Here is an 18,068-nt window from a genome sequence, read left to right on the forward strand (position 1 = left end):
TTAGAACACACAGAAGGAAGAAATTAGAGGAAATCTTGCCCTTTTATGGAATTAGCTCCTTTGTTTCATCCTTGCTTTCCAGAATGCGTTTCTAGTTTTTCCATTTCTTTAAAAAAAAAAAAAATCTAGAGTTAAGTCTGGCTGTATCGTGTCTCTGGCTTCCACATGCAGAATAAACTTCAAACAGTATTTTACAGAAGAAGAGCCTCAATTAATTACTGCCTTCAATATTTCCATTAGGACCCCTCATTTCTGAGGAAAGACGGCTCTTTTGTTCCTTCTCTCTTTAATATGTCACACAGGGGACAGGCCCCATTGTCCGTGCCCCACTGGAATAACATCGCCGACAAGTCAGAGCGGGCGGGTAAAGCAGGTCAGCCAAAGAACAGGAGAGATGCCTGATGAATTTTAAAACATGTGAGCCATAAATATAATACAACCCAGGCAGAACAAGATGGAGTGAGTCTCTAGCACTCCAGTTAGCCTGAACCCCTGGGAAGGAGCAGTTAAGACGACAAGAGGAATCACAGAGCAAACCCCACACGTGCCTGAGTAAAAATCTGCCATCTTGAAGAAGCAGCATTGTCTACCCCTTTCTTATTTGGTGGATGAGTCTGTGAAATGTCTCACAGTGGCCGTGCTGTTTCCATTCAGAAGGCGAAGGCAAGGCGAAGCTACTGCCGTGTCTGCTGCAGCCCCGGGCTCTCTGGTCACCCTGTGGTCTTGGAGTTAGAAGAGCAATCTCCAAGATTCTCCCGCCCCGGGGCCACAGCAAATCGCAGTCAAGTGACCGTGGGTGAACTGAATTCTCCACATATTAGGTACCACGGCGTCCTTGCAGACACCCAGAGAGCAACCACAGGGGACGAGATAAATTTGGCTGCGACGGGAGAAACGCTCATGGAGTCTCTCTTCAATCAGCTGTCCACACAGCCTCCCAAAGTGGTCGTTCCAGACATAAAAATGTTCAAGCTGCTCTCCCTGCTGAAAACGCGTCCGTGGCTCCCCATCAGCTACAACACCATTGCTTGCCCCTGATATGTCCTACAATTCCTCCCAGCCTGGCTCTTGCCTACTGTCGCCTCAGTTTTTGCTGTGCCCTTCCAGACAACATTTGCTCCATCATTCCTGACATGTAGGCCATGCCCTCTACATGGGCGTTTCACCTGGCTTCACCTCCTCCATCTCTGAGCTTCAGCCCCAGCATCACCTCTTTCCAGAAGGCAGAGGCAGCCCACCACCCAACGGGGTGGCTGCCCCACCTCCCTGCTTCTAAGACAGCCTAGACAGACTTGCTTTGCTGTGTGTCAGTGTCTGGGTCACCTGTCCTTCTCCCTTACTGAAGTCCTCGAAACAGGGATTGCATGTTATCCGGCCTTGCAACTCCACCTGGCCCTGCTTGGCTCAGAGCAAATGCTCGGTGTTTGGTGAATGGATAGGCAGTGACTACTGCAGCTCCATCTAGCTGCCCGCAGTGCCCACTGGTCAGGAACCACAGTCCCACGCCAACCACAGGGAGTGAACTGTCCCCATCGGAAGGAACAAGTTTTCATGGGACCAGCAGCATCTAGCCAATGACATTCGTCTCTTTAAACAGAACCTCAACAGGGCAAGGTGGGTCTAAGCTGCAGTTTTTCTGATACCAGGATACAGTGATGACTTTGGGCCACAGATTAAAGAGACTACAGATAAAAGAAAGATAGGGGTTAGGTTTGTTTTTTTAATGATTGGAAATAAAAAAGGACCTGGTCTCAAAATGTGACAGAATGGCCTCTCCCTCTCATCATATGTCAAAACTAATTCACCCCCAGACAATCTGAAGAGGTTTCCTGCTCATTACAAGGGGCAGAGGGTGTGGATTTTTTGGTGGGCATATGTATTGTTTCCAGATGTTTATAGCTCTGGGATTACTGAGCTCAAGGATCTGGGAGAGCAGCAGTGTGCCCACATCAGGGGGCAGGGTGAGCAGAACAGAGAGAGAGAGACAACAGAGAGCTGCACAAGAAGGAAAAAGAACTTTTGTAGTCCCAGGGGAAACTAGCATCTTTTAAAATTGTCCCAAGGGATGGGCTAGAGGCCCGTCACTACTGCCAGGTAAATCTTAAAAGAAACGCTTGTGAAGTAGAGATATTTGTTTCTAAACTAAACAGAGACCGTCCTTTTCCTATTATAAACACATGACAAGATCTATACACAGTCGGTTCCTGAGCCAGCAAAACAAAGACCACCCTTCTGAAATGTCGCGGAGCTCAGGGCCCCCCATGAGGGTCAAAAGACTCTGACTCCCTCAGGGACTCCTCCACACAGAAGACCTTCCAACAAACATGCATAAGACTATGCCCAAATCCTCCAGCACATGCACAGCAAGAACAACCCCAAGGGCTGGAAGTTCTATTTGAAATTCTGTCCATTTGATTTACAGCAACATCTGGGGCATGAAGATATTTCGGAAGTAAAAGTGGGAGAAGGAGAAAATTTGGGGAGTATCCTATTTTGAACTCAAGAGATGCTGTCCTCTGACAGTTGAATGAAGTAACAGATGATGAACAGGCTTCCACAGGGAGTATTTATGTTAGGGAACCTGGAATATGAAAGACCTGAATACATAACCATCCATACTGGGTGAATCTCTCTGTAACGATACTCTTTCACCAGAACAAAAATGTTTCCAAACTTGTTGCTGATTTTATTACAGTGAAATTCACGCTATGAATGATTTAGGACCTCCAGCACTTTTTCCAGGGTTTTCCATGGCATTATCTAGTCTAACAAAACAATCTTAGCACACTCTGTAAATAATAAATGCAGATGGGTAATAAATATAATGTTAATATATAAATTGCTTCCAATACACTTGATAACCATCAGCTTGCAAATTTAGTCATGATTTTGCATTTTTAGTTAATTCATAAGAAAAAGAATACTCTTCACTGACTTTTACAAAAGTACAATAAATTAAGAATACCTATTTTTTCATTCAGCAGCTGTAGGTTTGTAATGGGCAGAACTTTTTTAGACCCAGACAGAATAAATTTAAAAGGTCAACATGGGGCGCCTGGGTGGCACAGCGGTTAAGCATCTGCCTTCGGCTCAGGGCATGATCCCGGCGTTGTGGGATCGAGCCCCACGTCAGGCTCCTCCGCTGGGAGCCTGCTTCTTCCTCTCCCACTCCCCCTGCTTGTGTTCCCTCTCTCGCTGGCTGTCTCTCTCTCTGTCAAATAAATAAATAAAATTTAAAAAAAATAAAAATAAAAAAAAAATAAAAGGTCAACAGGTAACCCTTTATTTCTTGTTCTTCCGCCTCTTCCTTGCTTTTCCTCACCAAATTTCTGGAGTCAAGTGAGTCCTCTAAATGTGTGAGACCCACAGAGGGTGCACATTCATACACACAGTCAACGGGTTACCACTTTCCATCCCCTTGGTAACGGCTCATTGCCTGGTGTACCAGATGTGTGCAGCTACTGAGTTCTTCTCTGGTCCTTGGCATGTTTCTGCTCACACCAGATCAACCAAAACTCGACACTTACCAAGAGTCAATGTCTTTGCTCTGAAACTAGTATGTGACAATTAAATATTGCAGATATCATTGAAACATAAAAGTGAGAATTGCTATTATTATAAAAACTAAACAGGATGCTTTGGTACAACATGAAAAAGATGTTTAAAAACACACTGCTGTCAAATTAGGTTACAAAAAAAAACAAACAGAATCCTCTCAGTAAACCAACAGTGCAAAAAATATAATATAAAAGAAAAAAGGCTCAGGGTACATCGAAAGATTGGCAAATACAAACTCACTTATATATTTTAGTTAAAATGTGTAAGGCACATAATATCATTTTTTTAATGATTAAGTGGTCTTGATCAAGGTGGACAGTGGGTTTCCAGTATGGTGGATGGAAACTAAAGATGCCGTCCAGTACAACAGTGTATGAAAGAAATAGACACACAGATCTGAGAAAACCTCCCTTGGCTACTGCTCTTTGAAAATATCCAGGGTTAAAATAGATCAGAATTCATACAAAAATGGATGCAATCTTTGAACTAATCATTTCATAAATAAAATCACAGTAGAATTCGGTGCTCACAACATTTCTAAGCCTTGATACAGCTTCATCGTCTTGGCATATAATTAATACTAGAGAAGAATCATGGTTCCAGTAAGCACATGTGAGTCAAAGAGATAGCACCATTAGAACCAAAAAATGTCCCTGTTAGCTCTCTGTCCCATCTTTCAGTATCAAAAGCCTGAACTCAGCCTATCCCAGCCCATATGACTGCCTGTGTGAAGGCTGGGGGTTACACCCTTACCTTCTGACGCTGCTGGATGTTGGCCACCGTGTCAGGCTGGAAGTCCAACTTGTCCGTGCGGCAGAGTTTCCAGTAGAGGATGATGACAATCACCATCACCACCAGCACTGGAATGACCACGCCGACAATGACCCAGAGGTTGCTGCTCTGGGACTCTGGAGACGGCCTCTTCACTCTGTCTAAGGCTGCAGACAAAGAAGACAGGTCGTTCACGAATTCCTCTGCACTCATTTACCGGACAGCCCTTCTGTGCAGGGAACGTGGCTTCTTCTATGAGAAACTTTCTATTAGAAACTCCTTGTCATTTCAGGTCAAGGCAAGTGGTTAGGCCCTGTGATCTCCTGACGGCCAGAAACGTGACACAGTAAACAAACACAACATAGAATACTACATCCTCAATGCCTGAAGGACCATGGTGACATATGTGACATGTCTAAAGGAACATGGCTCACCCAATGGCAGAGCTAGGTTAATTACACATCTCCTGACTTCCCGTGTATTCTACTAGCTCCACCCTAATCTCACTGCAGAAACAATTCCATACTAAAAATCAGAAATCCCAATAAGTAATCTACAAACACTGCCTTAATTTCTTCACCTGTGTCTCTCTCTCAAAACCCCTGAAAAAAGACTTAAGGTACCAGCTGTCAATTTTAAAACTACATGACATCCGACTCGCTTACTCAGAATCTGCCACTCCCCACCCTCCTGACCACCCCGACCACTGCCTCGGCCTCCCATCTTCCGTGGCCTTGGATGAATATGCTTCAAGCACTCTGCCTTCATTTCCTTCATCAGCATCTTTCCTTAACTTCACCTCCTGGTCCTGGGCCCTCATCCTCTTCATTCTGCACCCATCTTCTCAAAGGATTCAGCTCCCCTTAAAGCTCAGATTCCAATTACCAGATGCCCCAGACCAAAATGTCCCCCTCCCCTCTGCCCAACCTTCTCATCTGTTATCATCACTTTATAAAAACTGCTCCATAAGAAGGTGAGTTTCCTCCTTGCCTAAGTTCTTTCATTCTGGGTGCCTTTGCCATGCAAACAGTACCTTACTTTTTTTTTTTTTTTAAGATTTTATTTATTTATTTGAGAGAGGGATTGAGAACAAGCAGGGGGGAGGGGCAGAGGGAAGAGAGAAGTAGACTCCCTGCTGAGCAGGAAGCCCGATGCGATGCCGGACTCAATCCCAGGACCCAGAGATCATGACCTGAGCTGAAGGCAGACACTTAAATGACTGAGCCACCCAGGCGCCCTGGTACCTTACTATTTTAAAAAGCATTTTATTACATAAATGTGTCATCTTGATATACCGCACTACTTTACTCATTAATACGGTCATGACTCTTAAGTCTTGTCATTTCAAATACAGCTCAGTCTCCATGGGCAGGGGGCTAAGTTTTATGCTCTTTTCATATTCCATAACAGTTAGCACACACTGTGGGATCAAAATGTTTCTGCTCAAAGATGTAACAACAGAAAGATTCTTGGTGCTGGTTTAAGTGTGGGTTCAGGCCTCCGAGAGTGACAAGGGAGGGAGCAAGCACTCTAAAGCATGAGCACTATGAAGGAAGCACAAATTACAGAGCAGAGACCATGTGGGAAATGGAAAACGGGACAAAGTGTTAATCTTATCTTTAAATTTGGCCTGAATAGAGTCTACATACATAGCTGATTTTGCATGAAAACTGACAATACAGAGGGGTTGACAGAATCAAACCAAGGAGCTGGGACAACTGGATGCTCTTCTTAGTTCTAACCTAGTAACACCCTGGGAGAGGCCCAGCTACCAGGGTCTACAGCTGCCTGGGGGCAGAGCCTGATGTTGGCTGAGGCTTCCAATCCCACGATCCTTATCCTGTGGGTTTTAGCAGGAAACTGAGGGAAGAGAGGTGCAAAGTACAGAGGTAAGGAGCTTGAAAGGTGCCCATACCCTATAGCAACTCATCTTCTTTCAGAGGCAAAGCGCTTAGCTGAAGTGGGCACCTCTCCTACAATCAGAAATGTCCTCGATCAAGACATATAAGTAAATGCTTTGTTATTTTTTTTTCTCACTGCTTTGAAACAGAACATACTAATATGCAATCATATCTCAAATACACAAACCACCAATGGATTATTTGCTTCAACTCTCCCCATCATCACCTATGAATTAGACAAAGTGTGCCCACAAGCCCTCGTCCTGCTTAGTTTCCAGGGACAAGTACAGATGTCACAAAGAATCTTCTGTTACTGAGGATAACTGTGAAGCTGTCATTTTGTAAAGGTGCCTTTGCAGCCTATGCGTTCTCTATAAAGAACTCTTCAGTATTCTCTGATGCTCCATTCCTTCTAAACGCTTACTTGTCCCTTTACTGTTGGGAGCAAATATCACCAAGCTCTACAAGGATTGCTCTCTGGCTCATAAGCAAAAGCATACACATTAAAATAGCAGTCTGATTCATAAAGGAATGTTTAGAGAAATACACTTTTCTGTGCCTCTCCTTTTTCTTAATTTTAAATACCCAAAATCGGGGAGTTGAAAAATCAGGCACTGGGAGCAACCACTGCCGGGGGCAGGAGCTAAGTATCTTCCAACAATAATACAGAAATACCAAAATACCTCTTTCTAAATTGTGAAGTACTGTGTGGATGGGGAGGGAGAGAAAGGGCACTGAAAAGAGTAAGGATCAAGGACTTCTTTGTGTTAAAAAACTCAGCAGGAAGCCAGTAAACGCAGAGGGCACCTCCCAGCTTCCTGTGTGACTAACTGTCCCCACCAACATTCAAAATATGACAGACAAGATTTTGGAATAAATACAGAGAAAACAAGCTATTTTACATAAGACAAAATTTTTAACAAGAGAAACAGTATTGGAGTAGGGGGAAAATATTACAGTTAAGTTAAGCTACTAGAACTCACTCTAACACTGGGGATACAAAATGCTGGGTAGGAAAACAGCAGCGCATGTTACAACTACAAGCAGCTGAAATAAAGGACTTGGCAAGTGAATTTTAACAACCGACATTTTGGGGTGCTTGGGTGACTCAGTTGGTTAAGCGTCTGTCTTGGGCTCAGGTCATGATCTCAGGGTCCTGGGATCTGGGATCAAGCCCCACATCGGGCTCTCTGCTCAGTGGGGAGCCTGCTTCTCCCTCTCCCTCTGCCCTTGCCCCCCTGCTCCTGCTCTCTCACTTGCATTCTCTTCCAAATAAATAAATAAAATATTTTAAAAACAAACAAAAAAACAACTGATGTTTTATACAAGTGCCACGTAATAAATAATAAGGGTTTAAGACATAAATCTACACTGTAGACATAAGAATGCTTTAAATTCAGATTTCACTGTCAGAAAAAAAAAACAAAAAAACACAAAACTGGCTTTTGACCCCAGCACAGACACTACTTAGGGTCTATGCCTCACACACTTACGTTGGGCAACAGCACCTTGAATTCGATAACCCAAGATAATGGCTGCTCTCTGGATATCTATCTTGTTAATCAGATCTGAAGACTTGACTGCACTGAGTCTCTCTCCATCTTGATCCTCCACGAAGTAGATGAGCTGCACAGGATTGTCATCTCCCTCTAGCCTTGACACGTTTACCACCTGAAAGATAACAGAAACCATTAGCATTTTCAAAGCTCCTATTTCCAGATGCCCTTGCTCAGGGCACTCAATCTTGACTGTGTTATTCAGGATTCATTCCAATTCTCATAATATGCTCATGACACCACTCTGGATCCCAGAACACCCACGATGCTCTCTCGATGGGAAGAGGGACAATGAAAGTTACTCTGTACAGAATAACTAGTGTGCCTCATCTTGCTCAAAGCCTTCCCTGAAACAAACAGGCAAGTAGGATAACAGAGAACACAGGGTGGCCAAGTCCAGGCAGTCTAGAACTGTGACCAACCAGCTCCAGCACATCACGGGAGATCACTGCTGTCTTCCCAACATGAATCGTTAAGGTTAGGTACATCCCTGGTTCTCAGAAACTATTACTGGTTCTATCCAATCTCATCTTGAATCTTATCAGCATTTTCTCTTTTTTTAGAGCAAGGTTTCTCAACCTTGGCCCTGCTGTCATTTTGGTTCAATGGGGGGCCATCCCAAGTATTGTAGGAAATTTAGCAGCATCACCATCCTCCACTCACTAGATGCCAGTACCAACAGCCACACCCTCCCTTACCAGTTATGACAACCAAAAATGTCACCAGACACTGTCAAATGTATTGGGGGGGGGGGGACACAAAATCACCACCACTTGAGAACCACTGCTCTCAGGATGATAAATCTCATAAATTCTTTAATACCTCACTCTCAACAATGGATAGATCACATAGACACAGAATCAGTAAGGAAACAGATTTGGGCAACACTATAGACTAAAGGAAACTAAGAGACATTTACAGAACATTCCATCCAGTATTAACAGAAGATACATTCTTCTCAAGCACACGTAGAACATTCTCTAGGATACACCATATGTTGGGCCACAATACAGTCTCAACCAATTCAAGAAGACAAAAATTAAATCAAGTATCTTTTCTGACCACTAGAAGAAAAGCTGGAAATTTCACAAATACATGGAAATAAAACAGCAAACTCCTGAAAACACCAACAGACCAAAGAAGAAATCAAAAGGGAAATTTTAAAAATACCAAGACAAATGAAAACAGAAATACAACATACCAAAACTTATGGAATATACCAAATCAGTTATAAGAGGAAAGTTTATAGCGAGAAATGCATACATCAAGAAAAAAGAAAGATCGCAAAAAACTTGGGCATCTGGGTGATTCAATCAGTTAAGCATCCAACTCTTGATTTCAGCTCAGGTCCTGATCTCAGGGTTGTGGGATCAAGCCCCGCATCAGGCTCCACACTCAGTAGTGAGTCTACTTGAGATTCTCTCTCTCCCTCTCCCTCTGCCCTTCCTTCCTTTAGTGTGCCTGCAAGCTCTCTTGCTTTCTGAAATAAATAAATAAATCTTTAAAAAAACAAAAACTAACTTTACACCTCAAGGAACTAAGAAAAAAAAGGAAAAACCTAAGCCCAAGGTTAGCAGAAGGGAGAAAATAATAAAGATTAGAGCAGAAATAAATAAAATAGAGAATAGGAAAAATTAACAAAATAGAGTTGGCTCTTTGAAAAGATAAACAAAATTGATGAATCTTTAGCTAGACTAACAAAGAAAAAAGAAGACTCAAATGAAAGTTATAAATGAAAGAGGAGACACTACAACAGATAACAGAAATACAAAGGATCATAAAAGAATACATAATTATACACCAACAAATTGGATAACCTAGAAGCAATGGACAAATTCCTGAAAACACACAACCTACTGCATCATGAAGAAACAGAAAATGTGAACAGACCAATAAGAATTAAGAAGGTTGTATCAGTAATCAAAAACTTCCAAACAAAAAAGCCCAGCACCAGATGGTTTCACTGCAGAATTCTACTAAACATTCAAGGAATTAATACTAATTCTTCTCAAAATTTTCCAAAACAATAAAGACAAGGGAACATTCCCAAACTCATTTTATGAGACCAATATTACCATGATATCAAAGTCCACTAAGGATACTACAAAAAAAGAAAAGAAAAGAAAAGAAAAGAAAAGAAAAGAAAAGAAAAGAAAGAAAAGAAAAGAAAAGAAAGAAGAAAGAAAGAAAGAAAACTACAGGCGAATATCTCTGATGAATTAGATGTAAAAATTATTAACAAAATACTAACAAACCAAATGCAACAGTACATTAAAAAGATCATGCAACATGGGGCTCCTGGGCGGCTCAGTCAGTTAAGCATCTGACTCTTGGTTTTGTCTCAGGTCATGACCTCAGGGTTGTGAGATCGAGCCCCACATCAGGGTCCATGCTCAGCACAGCGTCTGCTCAGGATTCTTTCTCTCTCCCTCTCCCTCTGCCCCTCCCCTCACTTGCACTCGTGCTTGCTCTTGCTCTCTCTCTCTCTCTCTCTCTCTCATAAATAAATAAACAAACAAATATCTTTTAAAAAATAGATCATGCACTATGATCATGTGGAATTCATCCTTGAGATGTAAGGATAGTTAACACGCAAATCAGTAAGTGTGATACATCACATTGATAAATAAAAGATAAAAATCATATGATCATCTCAACAGATGTAGGAAAAGTATTTGACAAAATTCAATTTCCACTCATGATATAAACTCTCAAAAAACTGAGTGTGGAAGGAACACATCTCAACAGAGTAAAGGCCATATGTGACAAACCCAGAGCTAACATACTTAGTGTTGAAACACTGAAAGTTTTTCCTGTAAAATCAGAAACAAGACAAGAGTGCCCACTCTCAGCACTACTATTCAATACAATACTAGAAGTCCTAGCCGTGCAATCAAGCAAGAAAAAGAAATAAAAGGCATCCAAAGCAGAAAGGAAGAAGCAAAATGTCACTAGTTGCAGATGACATGATATTATACATAGAAAACCCTAAAGACTCCATCAAAAAACTGTTAGAATAAATAAATTCAGTAAAGTTATATATTAAAATCTGTTGTGTTTGGGGGGTTTTGTGTGTGTGTGTGTGTGTGTGTGTGTTTTAAATAGATTCCATGCCCAGTGTGGAGCCCAATGCAGGGCTTGAATTCATGACCCTGAGATCAAGACCTGAGCTGAAAACAAGAGTCAAATGCCCAACCAAGCCACCCAGGTACCCCCATGTTTTCTCTATACTGATAATGAAGTATCTAAAAAAGAAATAAAGAAAACAGTCCCATTCACAATAGCATCAAAAATAATAAAATACTTAGGAATAAATTTAGCCAAGGAATTAGAAGATCTGTACACTAAAAACTCTAAGACACGAATGAAAGAAATTGAAGACACAAATAAATGGAAAGATACTCTGCGTTCATGGACTGGAAGAATTAATATTGTTAAAATGTCCATACTGTCCTGGGGCACCTGGGTGGCTCAGTCAGTTAAGCATCTGTCTTCAGCTCAGGTCATGATGCCAGAGTCCTGGGATCCAGCCCCACGTTGGCCTCCCTGCTCAGCAGTGAGGTTATTTCTCCCTCTCCCTCTGCCCCTCTGCCTGTTTGTGCTCTCTCTCTCTCAAATAAATAAATAAAATCTTTCTTTAAAAAAAGTCCATACTATCCAAAGCCACCTATAGACGCCACCTATAGCCCTCTGTAGTCATCAAAATTCCAATGACATTTTGGAAATAGAAAAACCAATACTAATATTCACATGGAAACACAGAAGAGCCTGGTGACAAAGGAGCCAAGAATACTCAATGGGGAAAGATAGTGTCTCCAATAAATGGTGTTGGGAAAACTGTATATTCACAACCAAAAGAATGAAACTGGGCCCCTATATCACTCATAAAAAAATAACCCCAATGGAAAGATTTAAATGTAAGACCTGAAACCATAAAACTCCTAAAAGAAAACATAAGGGAAAGCCTCCTTGACATTGGTCTTGGCAATGATTTTCTGGATGTAACACTCAAAGCACAAGCAACAAAGCAAAAATAAACAAGTGGACTACATCAAACTTAAAAACCTCTGTGCAGCAAAAGAAAGACTCAACAAAATGAAAAGGCAACCTCCTATGGAATGGGAGAAAATAGGCATAAATCATATATCTGATAAGGGGTTAATATCCAAAATATATAAGGAATTCATACAACTCAGTAGCAAAAACAAAACAAAACAAAACAACCCAAACTCTCTCATTTAAAAATGGGCAAGAGATCTGAATAGACATTTTTCTGAAAAAGATACACAAAAGGCCAACAGGTATATGAAAAGGTCAGCATCATTAATCATCAGAGAAACATAAATCAAAACCACAATGAGGTATCACCTCATACCTGTTAGAATGGTTACCATCAAAAAGACAAGAGATGGGTGCTGGTAAGAAGATGGAGAAAAGGGGACTCTTGTGTATGGTTGGTAGAAATGTAAATTGTTGCAGGCATTGTGGAAAACAGCATGGACGTTCCTCAAAAAATTCAAATATGGAACTACCATGTGATCCAGGAATCCCACTTCTGGGTATATATCCAAAGGAAAAGAAATCCACTCTCTTGAAAAGATATCTGCAACCCCTGTTCACTGCAGCATTATTTACAACAGCCAAGACATGGAAGCGACCTAAGTGTCCATCTATGGATGATGGATAGAGAAGACGTGATGTGATACACACACACACACACGCAAACACGTATGCACACACACACACACACACGTATGGAATAATATTTGGTTATAAGAAAGAAGGAAATCCCGCCATTTGCAACCACGTGGATGGGCCTGGAGGGCATTATGCAAAGCAAAATAAGTCAGACAGAGAAAGACAAATACGGTACGATTTCACTTATCTGTGGAATCTAAAAAAGCCAAACTCATAAAAATAGAGAGTAGATGGTAGTTTCTAGGGGTAGCAGGTGGGAGAAATGCGTGATGGTGGTCAAAGGGATGAACTTCCAGTTGTAAGATGAGTAAGTTCCAGGGGTCTAATGTACAGCATAGTGACCACAGTTAATACTATTTTATATACTTGAGAGGTGCTGCGAGTGTAGATCTTAAAAATTCTCACCACATCCACAAAAAAAGTAACTAAGTGAGTAATGGATGTGTTAACTAATTTTATTGTGGCAGTCACTTTGCAATATACACATATACCAAATCATTATATTGTGCACTTTAAACCTATATGGTGTCATATGTCAATTATCTTTCAATCAACCTAGAAAGTTGTGCATAAACTCACAATCACCTAGGTTAAGCAGTACTTTGATTTGTCCCAGAATTGATCTCCCTCTGGTGTTACAGGTAGTCCTTTCACGTTAGGGCTTCAGAATCTGGTATACTTGCTGTATCATAGTTTTACATAAATACACGTTTCTATTTTGTTGCTGTTTCTCTAATAATATACAACGATTTTACTGTCCCTTGAGACTTCAGCAAAATGCAGGACTGATGTACTAGGGAAATATCAACAAGTCCAAGCCCTCTATTTTGTACAAGAAATTTGAATTTTTGGTCTCTACAGTTGCCATTGGCAAAATGCAGCTGCTACTTTTCTAGCCACGTGTACAGAATTGTAATACGGCCCTGCATTCTGGACCCAGCTGCTGGACTCCTTCTTCACCACTGGAAACTTCTGGCAAATCAACAATTTCATGATTTCACTGTGAATGCCTTCTTCCAGGTTATTTATAAAGATCCTTAACAAACAGGTCCAAACCCTCATCCCTGGAGAATCTGTTCTTTATACCTCCCCATCCTGAGAAGGTCTCATCTATCCTGCCCTTCGTTTGCTATTTCTAGGCTAATTCCCTGACCACTTCTATTCCCTAACCACCTACTCCCTCCCCAAACTGGGCTGTAGTGATTAATTTTTTATTAGCCCCTAGACTGGAATACTATCAAATAACTATGAGAATGTTTATTACACTAAAGAGTTCTGATACATTTTAGAAATGGTTTCACCTTGCAGAAACTAGGTTCCCATATATTTGAGTATGTAATTAAAGATCTTACAAACTTGTCCAATCTGAAGGCAATAGTCAGTAAATCTAATTCTAGCATCCTTTCTAGATAACTTATCAGATTCATATCTGGAATCCATACAACAGTAGTAGAATGGAGTCATCATTTTGGGCAACATTTTCAATTTCATTTTTAAAATTATTTTCTGATTAGAATCACATGTTCACTGTACAATTATATGCTCATGGGAGAAATTTTGAAAAAGACACAAAACGTATAAAAAATAAAATGAAAATCACCTGAAGTTCAACCAACCAAAGAAAATTATTATAAACACTTTGGCATATTTCCATTATTTTTTTCATAGGTTTCATATTAATATTTGGATGACACTGCATGCATTCGTTGGTAATCTCTGTTCACTACCTCACTCACTCACTCACTTATTTATTTATTTGAGAGTGAGTGAGTGGGGGAGGGGGCCAGGGAAGAGAAGGGCAAAAGGAGGGGAAGACAGAATCTTCAACAGGCTCCAGACCCAGCATGGAGTCTAATCTCATGACCCTGGGATCATGACCTGAGCTGAAATCAAGAGTCAGATGCTTAACCGACTAAGCCACCCAGGTACCCCACCCCCTCAATCATTTTTTAAAAATGCCAATGGCTACATAATATTCCAACATATAAAGATTCACTATAATTTATTTACTCATTCTCCAACTGCTGGACATTTAGGTTGCTGTAATGTTTTCACTTTTACAGATAATATTTGATTAAGAGTCCTGCACTGTTGCACAAGAATCCCTGTCTACTTCTCCACACTGGGCCACTCTAAGGGAGAAGAGATGTGGGGCATGGTCCCTGTGCAATCCATCAGATGGCACCGCTGGCTGGGGTGGCTTGGTTCACTTCCACAGACCTCACATTCCTACCTGAGGGAATCTGCACAACACAGCACTTTATTAGGTAGTTTTATGGTGCTCTATAACTGTTATACATGCATAAATTAACCTCCACCAAGACCTTGAGCTCTATGTGAAGCCAGGGCTGCTAAATAAGGCAAGGATTTTACAAGTCATTTTAATTTCTTCTTTTTTTATGCTTATTTAATGTTACTCTCAATTTGGGGCGCCTGGGTGGCACAGCGGTTAAGCGTCTGCCTTCGGCTCAGGGCGTGATCCCGGCGTTATGGGATCGAGCCCCACATCAGGCTCCTCTGCTATGAGCCTGCTTCTTCCTCTCCCACTCCCCCTGCTTGTGTTCCCTCTCTCGCTGGCTGTCTCTATCTCTGTCAAATAAATAAATAAAATCTTTAAAAAAAAATAAAAATAAAATGTCTCTATACTCGACTGCAGATGGCAAAAGAACTACTCTGGGAGAGGGAATCAAGGGCAATGTTTATGGGGAAAAATTGGTAAGAGGGTCACAGGACAATGATGCCAGCTCAAGGCAAATCCCTGCCACCCCCACCCAGGTCAGCTGTGCATCTTTCTCTCTGATGCCTCTAAACCACCCACCTCTCTGCCCCTGCACTTCCTTTCACCCCACTTTCCTGTCTCTGAGATGCCATAGCTCTAAATAGCCCGTTTTCCTAGCTCTAGAAGTCAGCAGTCAATAAAGAAACAAATCCAAAATAACAGAGTTCACATTGAGATGGGAATAAATTACAGCTCAAACCTCCAACTCTCTGCAAGCATGTGCATTTTTAATGAGTCACTTTTTGATTCAAATGAATCTGTTGTTCATAACCTTCCTGCTAGTTTACAAAATGGACTGTAGAGTGACGGATGGTAGCTAGACTTCTGTGGTGGTCACTTTGGAGTGTATACAAACATCAAATCCTTACCTTGTACACTGAAACCAAGATAATGTTATATATCAATTTTACCTCAATTAAAACAACAACAAAACAGAAGGGGAGATGGTTGGGTAACATGAAACAACCAGGGTTGGCAGGAGGCAGGGAGGATGAAGTGCTAGAAGGGAGGACACAAAATTCTCCTCTCTCAGATCCCTTAAGGGTCCAGATGGATGATTTATAGTTATGATGCTATTAATAATACTTACCACTGCATAAAATTGACTACATTTTCTGTAATTAAAAAACTACTCCAAAAAATAAGGTCATGCTGATGGCACGGCAACCCAGTGACACAATTCTCTTGCCGTGCTCCCCACGGGTCTATCTGTCTAGACTCTAGTCGAACTGAAATCCTACCGCGTTCACTTGCTACCTAATAGCACTATCAGTCCAAATTAGAATTTTCTCATGGCATTTTCTATTCACATGAAAATACCATGTGTTTCTAGACAACTCTCTGCCCCTCCCTCCCTCCCTCCTCCCTTGGCCTTCTTAGAGTACCTGCACCACGCTGTTCCCAGCAGCGACGGTGGCCCTTCTCCACATCCGCCTCCGGGTGGACACCTCACTGAGCAGCTGGGCCAGCTTGCGCTCCATCTCCGCCTGAAACACTTCATTCTGGAGCTGCTTCTCGACAACGCCCAGGAGAACTACATTTACAAAATGAAACACCACCAGGCCCCAAAACAAGTTAGCAATGGAGAAAAAATGAGTTCCTGTAGAGGAGAAATTAATGTAGGATTCCTATAAAGTGCCTGTCCCTAGGGAGGAGACATTAAGAGGAGAAAAAGTGAATATGAACGGGGTCACGGGAGCCAGGAAGCGCTGCTCAGGGGTCTTACAATTCCAAGGTCTGTTACACGGACTGGTGGCCAGAAGGCCCAGGAACTCTGCAGCACAGAAGCTTTGGAGCTAAGAACTCCCACACAAGAGCAAACATTTTATCCACTCTTATTTCAAAACTTCTGGAAATGCTCTGAATTCATATCTTATCTAGACTCAAAACTTACACGCATAAACTGACTCGAGATAGGGTGCCCATCTTAAAACATCTGCTGTAAACAAGATTATCAAACAGATAATGGGCTTGTCAGTATATCATCAGAGAAAAATCCCTGGGCTTTTCAGCCAGAACTGGCTCCAATCCGCTCTGAGAGAGGACTGTGGACAAGTCTCCGAAGCTATGAAAATGATCTGGAAAATGGGGCCGCTCTACCGTGCGGAGGTGGAGCCTTTACACGGGGTGTTGTATGTGAAGCAGGGAGAACCTGCAGGGTCTGAGAAGCCATAAACGGTGATCGTCACCACGGCACACGCTTCCTCCCCACGACCAGTTACTGTGCCACTCACACACTATGTACACAGTGAATGTGTCACTATCTCTTACACTTTGATTACCCAGTTAGAAAACCTTAATGTGCAATGCCAAAGCTATAAATATCTGACCCAGGCCCACAAGACTTCTTAAAAAAACCTTCTTATTTGCTCACCGAGCTACCTTATTCATCCTTATAAAACCAAACAAATAAGGCTTTTTTAGGGGGGAAAAAAAAACAGAGAGCTAGAGATCCTTGCTTTGGAACTCCATCCTGTTCTGGATCAGAAGACTGTCAATTCTTGTTAGACCTTCCCCTGGACTTGATGTATGAATTTTAAAGAAAGCCAATCCTTTTTGTGCCATAACTCAGTGGGACACATTCCCACAGCTGAATCTGAATTCCCTTCTCATTCATTCTTTGCCAAGAACTTAAGGGACATGATGCCCTGAATTTAGGACTCAGAAACAAGAAAGGCTGCACCTGCACAGACTTTTTATTCTACAGTTCCCAAAACATTATGTAAGTCAGACGTACCTGTTCTCACCCAGGAGGACTTCAACAACTGAGATAAGTTCAGCTGTGGGTACTGGAAGGCTATAAAAAGGAAAGGAGGGAAATCTGTAAAAACATGTTTGCACGCATCAAGAAGGCAAGTCTAGGAAGTACCCAGTAAGTCACAGTACTTTGCCTTTCCTATACCTTTTAGTGCAAAACGTGTTAGAAAAAATGCCAGACTGGTGTGAAGGCACACACTATGCAGTTTCTGAGCACAAGAGTCTCCAAGAGAAAGGCAGAGAATAAGAAGTAAAAGGCTGGCTCCAGTGACATGTGGGGCACCGCTTCACATGGAGCCTGCCTGCCCACAAGTTCCCCTTGAAATGTCATTGTTCCAGAGCAGTGAGATTTCACACTGCGTTCCCCCAGGCCCTAGGATTTCCCAGCAATGACTCCGGATAAAATGACCCTATATCCTGGCTTGCCTGGGACAGTCCCAGGGTACCCCTGCTATCCAGCATACTTACTATTTTATCCATACCTGCACTGCACAGAACCAACAGGTGTTATTTGTAAAGAACAATTTTTATCCCTGCCTATTTTTGCAT

At 41.9% G+C, this 18,068-nt stretch overlaps 1 protein-coding gene across 1 annotated transcript in view; it reads right to left on the bottom strand.

Moving 5' to 3' along the window:
- KIAA1549 (KIAA1549 ortholog) overlaps positions 1-18,068 on the bottom strand; it is a 135,486-nt gene that overhangs the window by 54,876 nt on the left and 62,542 nt on the right. Inside the window, exons 7-10 of the mRNA XM_034637766.1 lie at positions 17,500-17,559; positions 16,148-16,296; positions 7,724-7,901; positions 4,312-4,496 (exon numbers count right to left, since the gene is read on the bottom strand). Of these exons, the coding sequence (XP_034493657.1) occupies positions 4,312-4,496; positions 7,724-7,901; positions 16,148-16,296; positions 17,500-17,559 (572 nt within the window). The remainder of the gene's footprint in view (positions 1-4,311; positions 4,497-7,723; positions 7,902-16,147; positions 16,297-17,499; positions 17,560-18,068) is intronic.

Source organism: Ailuropoda melanoleuca, chromosome 1 (genome assembly GCF_002007445.2).
Source record: "Ailuropoda melanoleuca isolate Jingjing chromosome 1, ASM200744v2, whole genome shotgun sequence".
Classification (NCBI taxonomy): domain Eukaryota; kingdom Metazoa; phylum Chordata; class Mammalia; order Carnivora; family Ursidae; genus Ailuropoda; species Ailuropoda melanoleuca.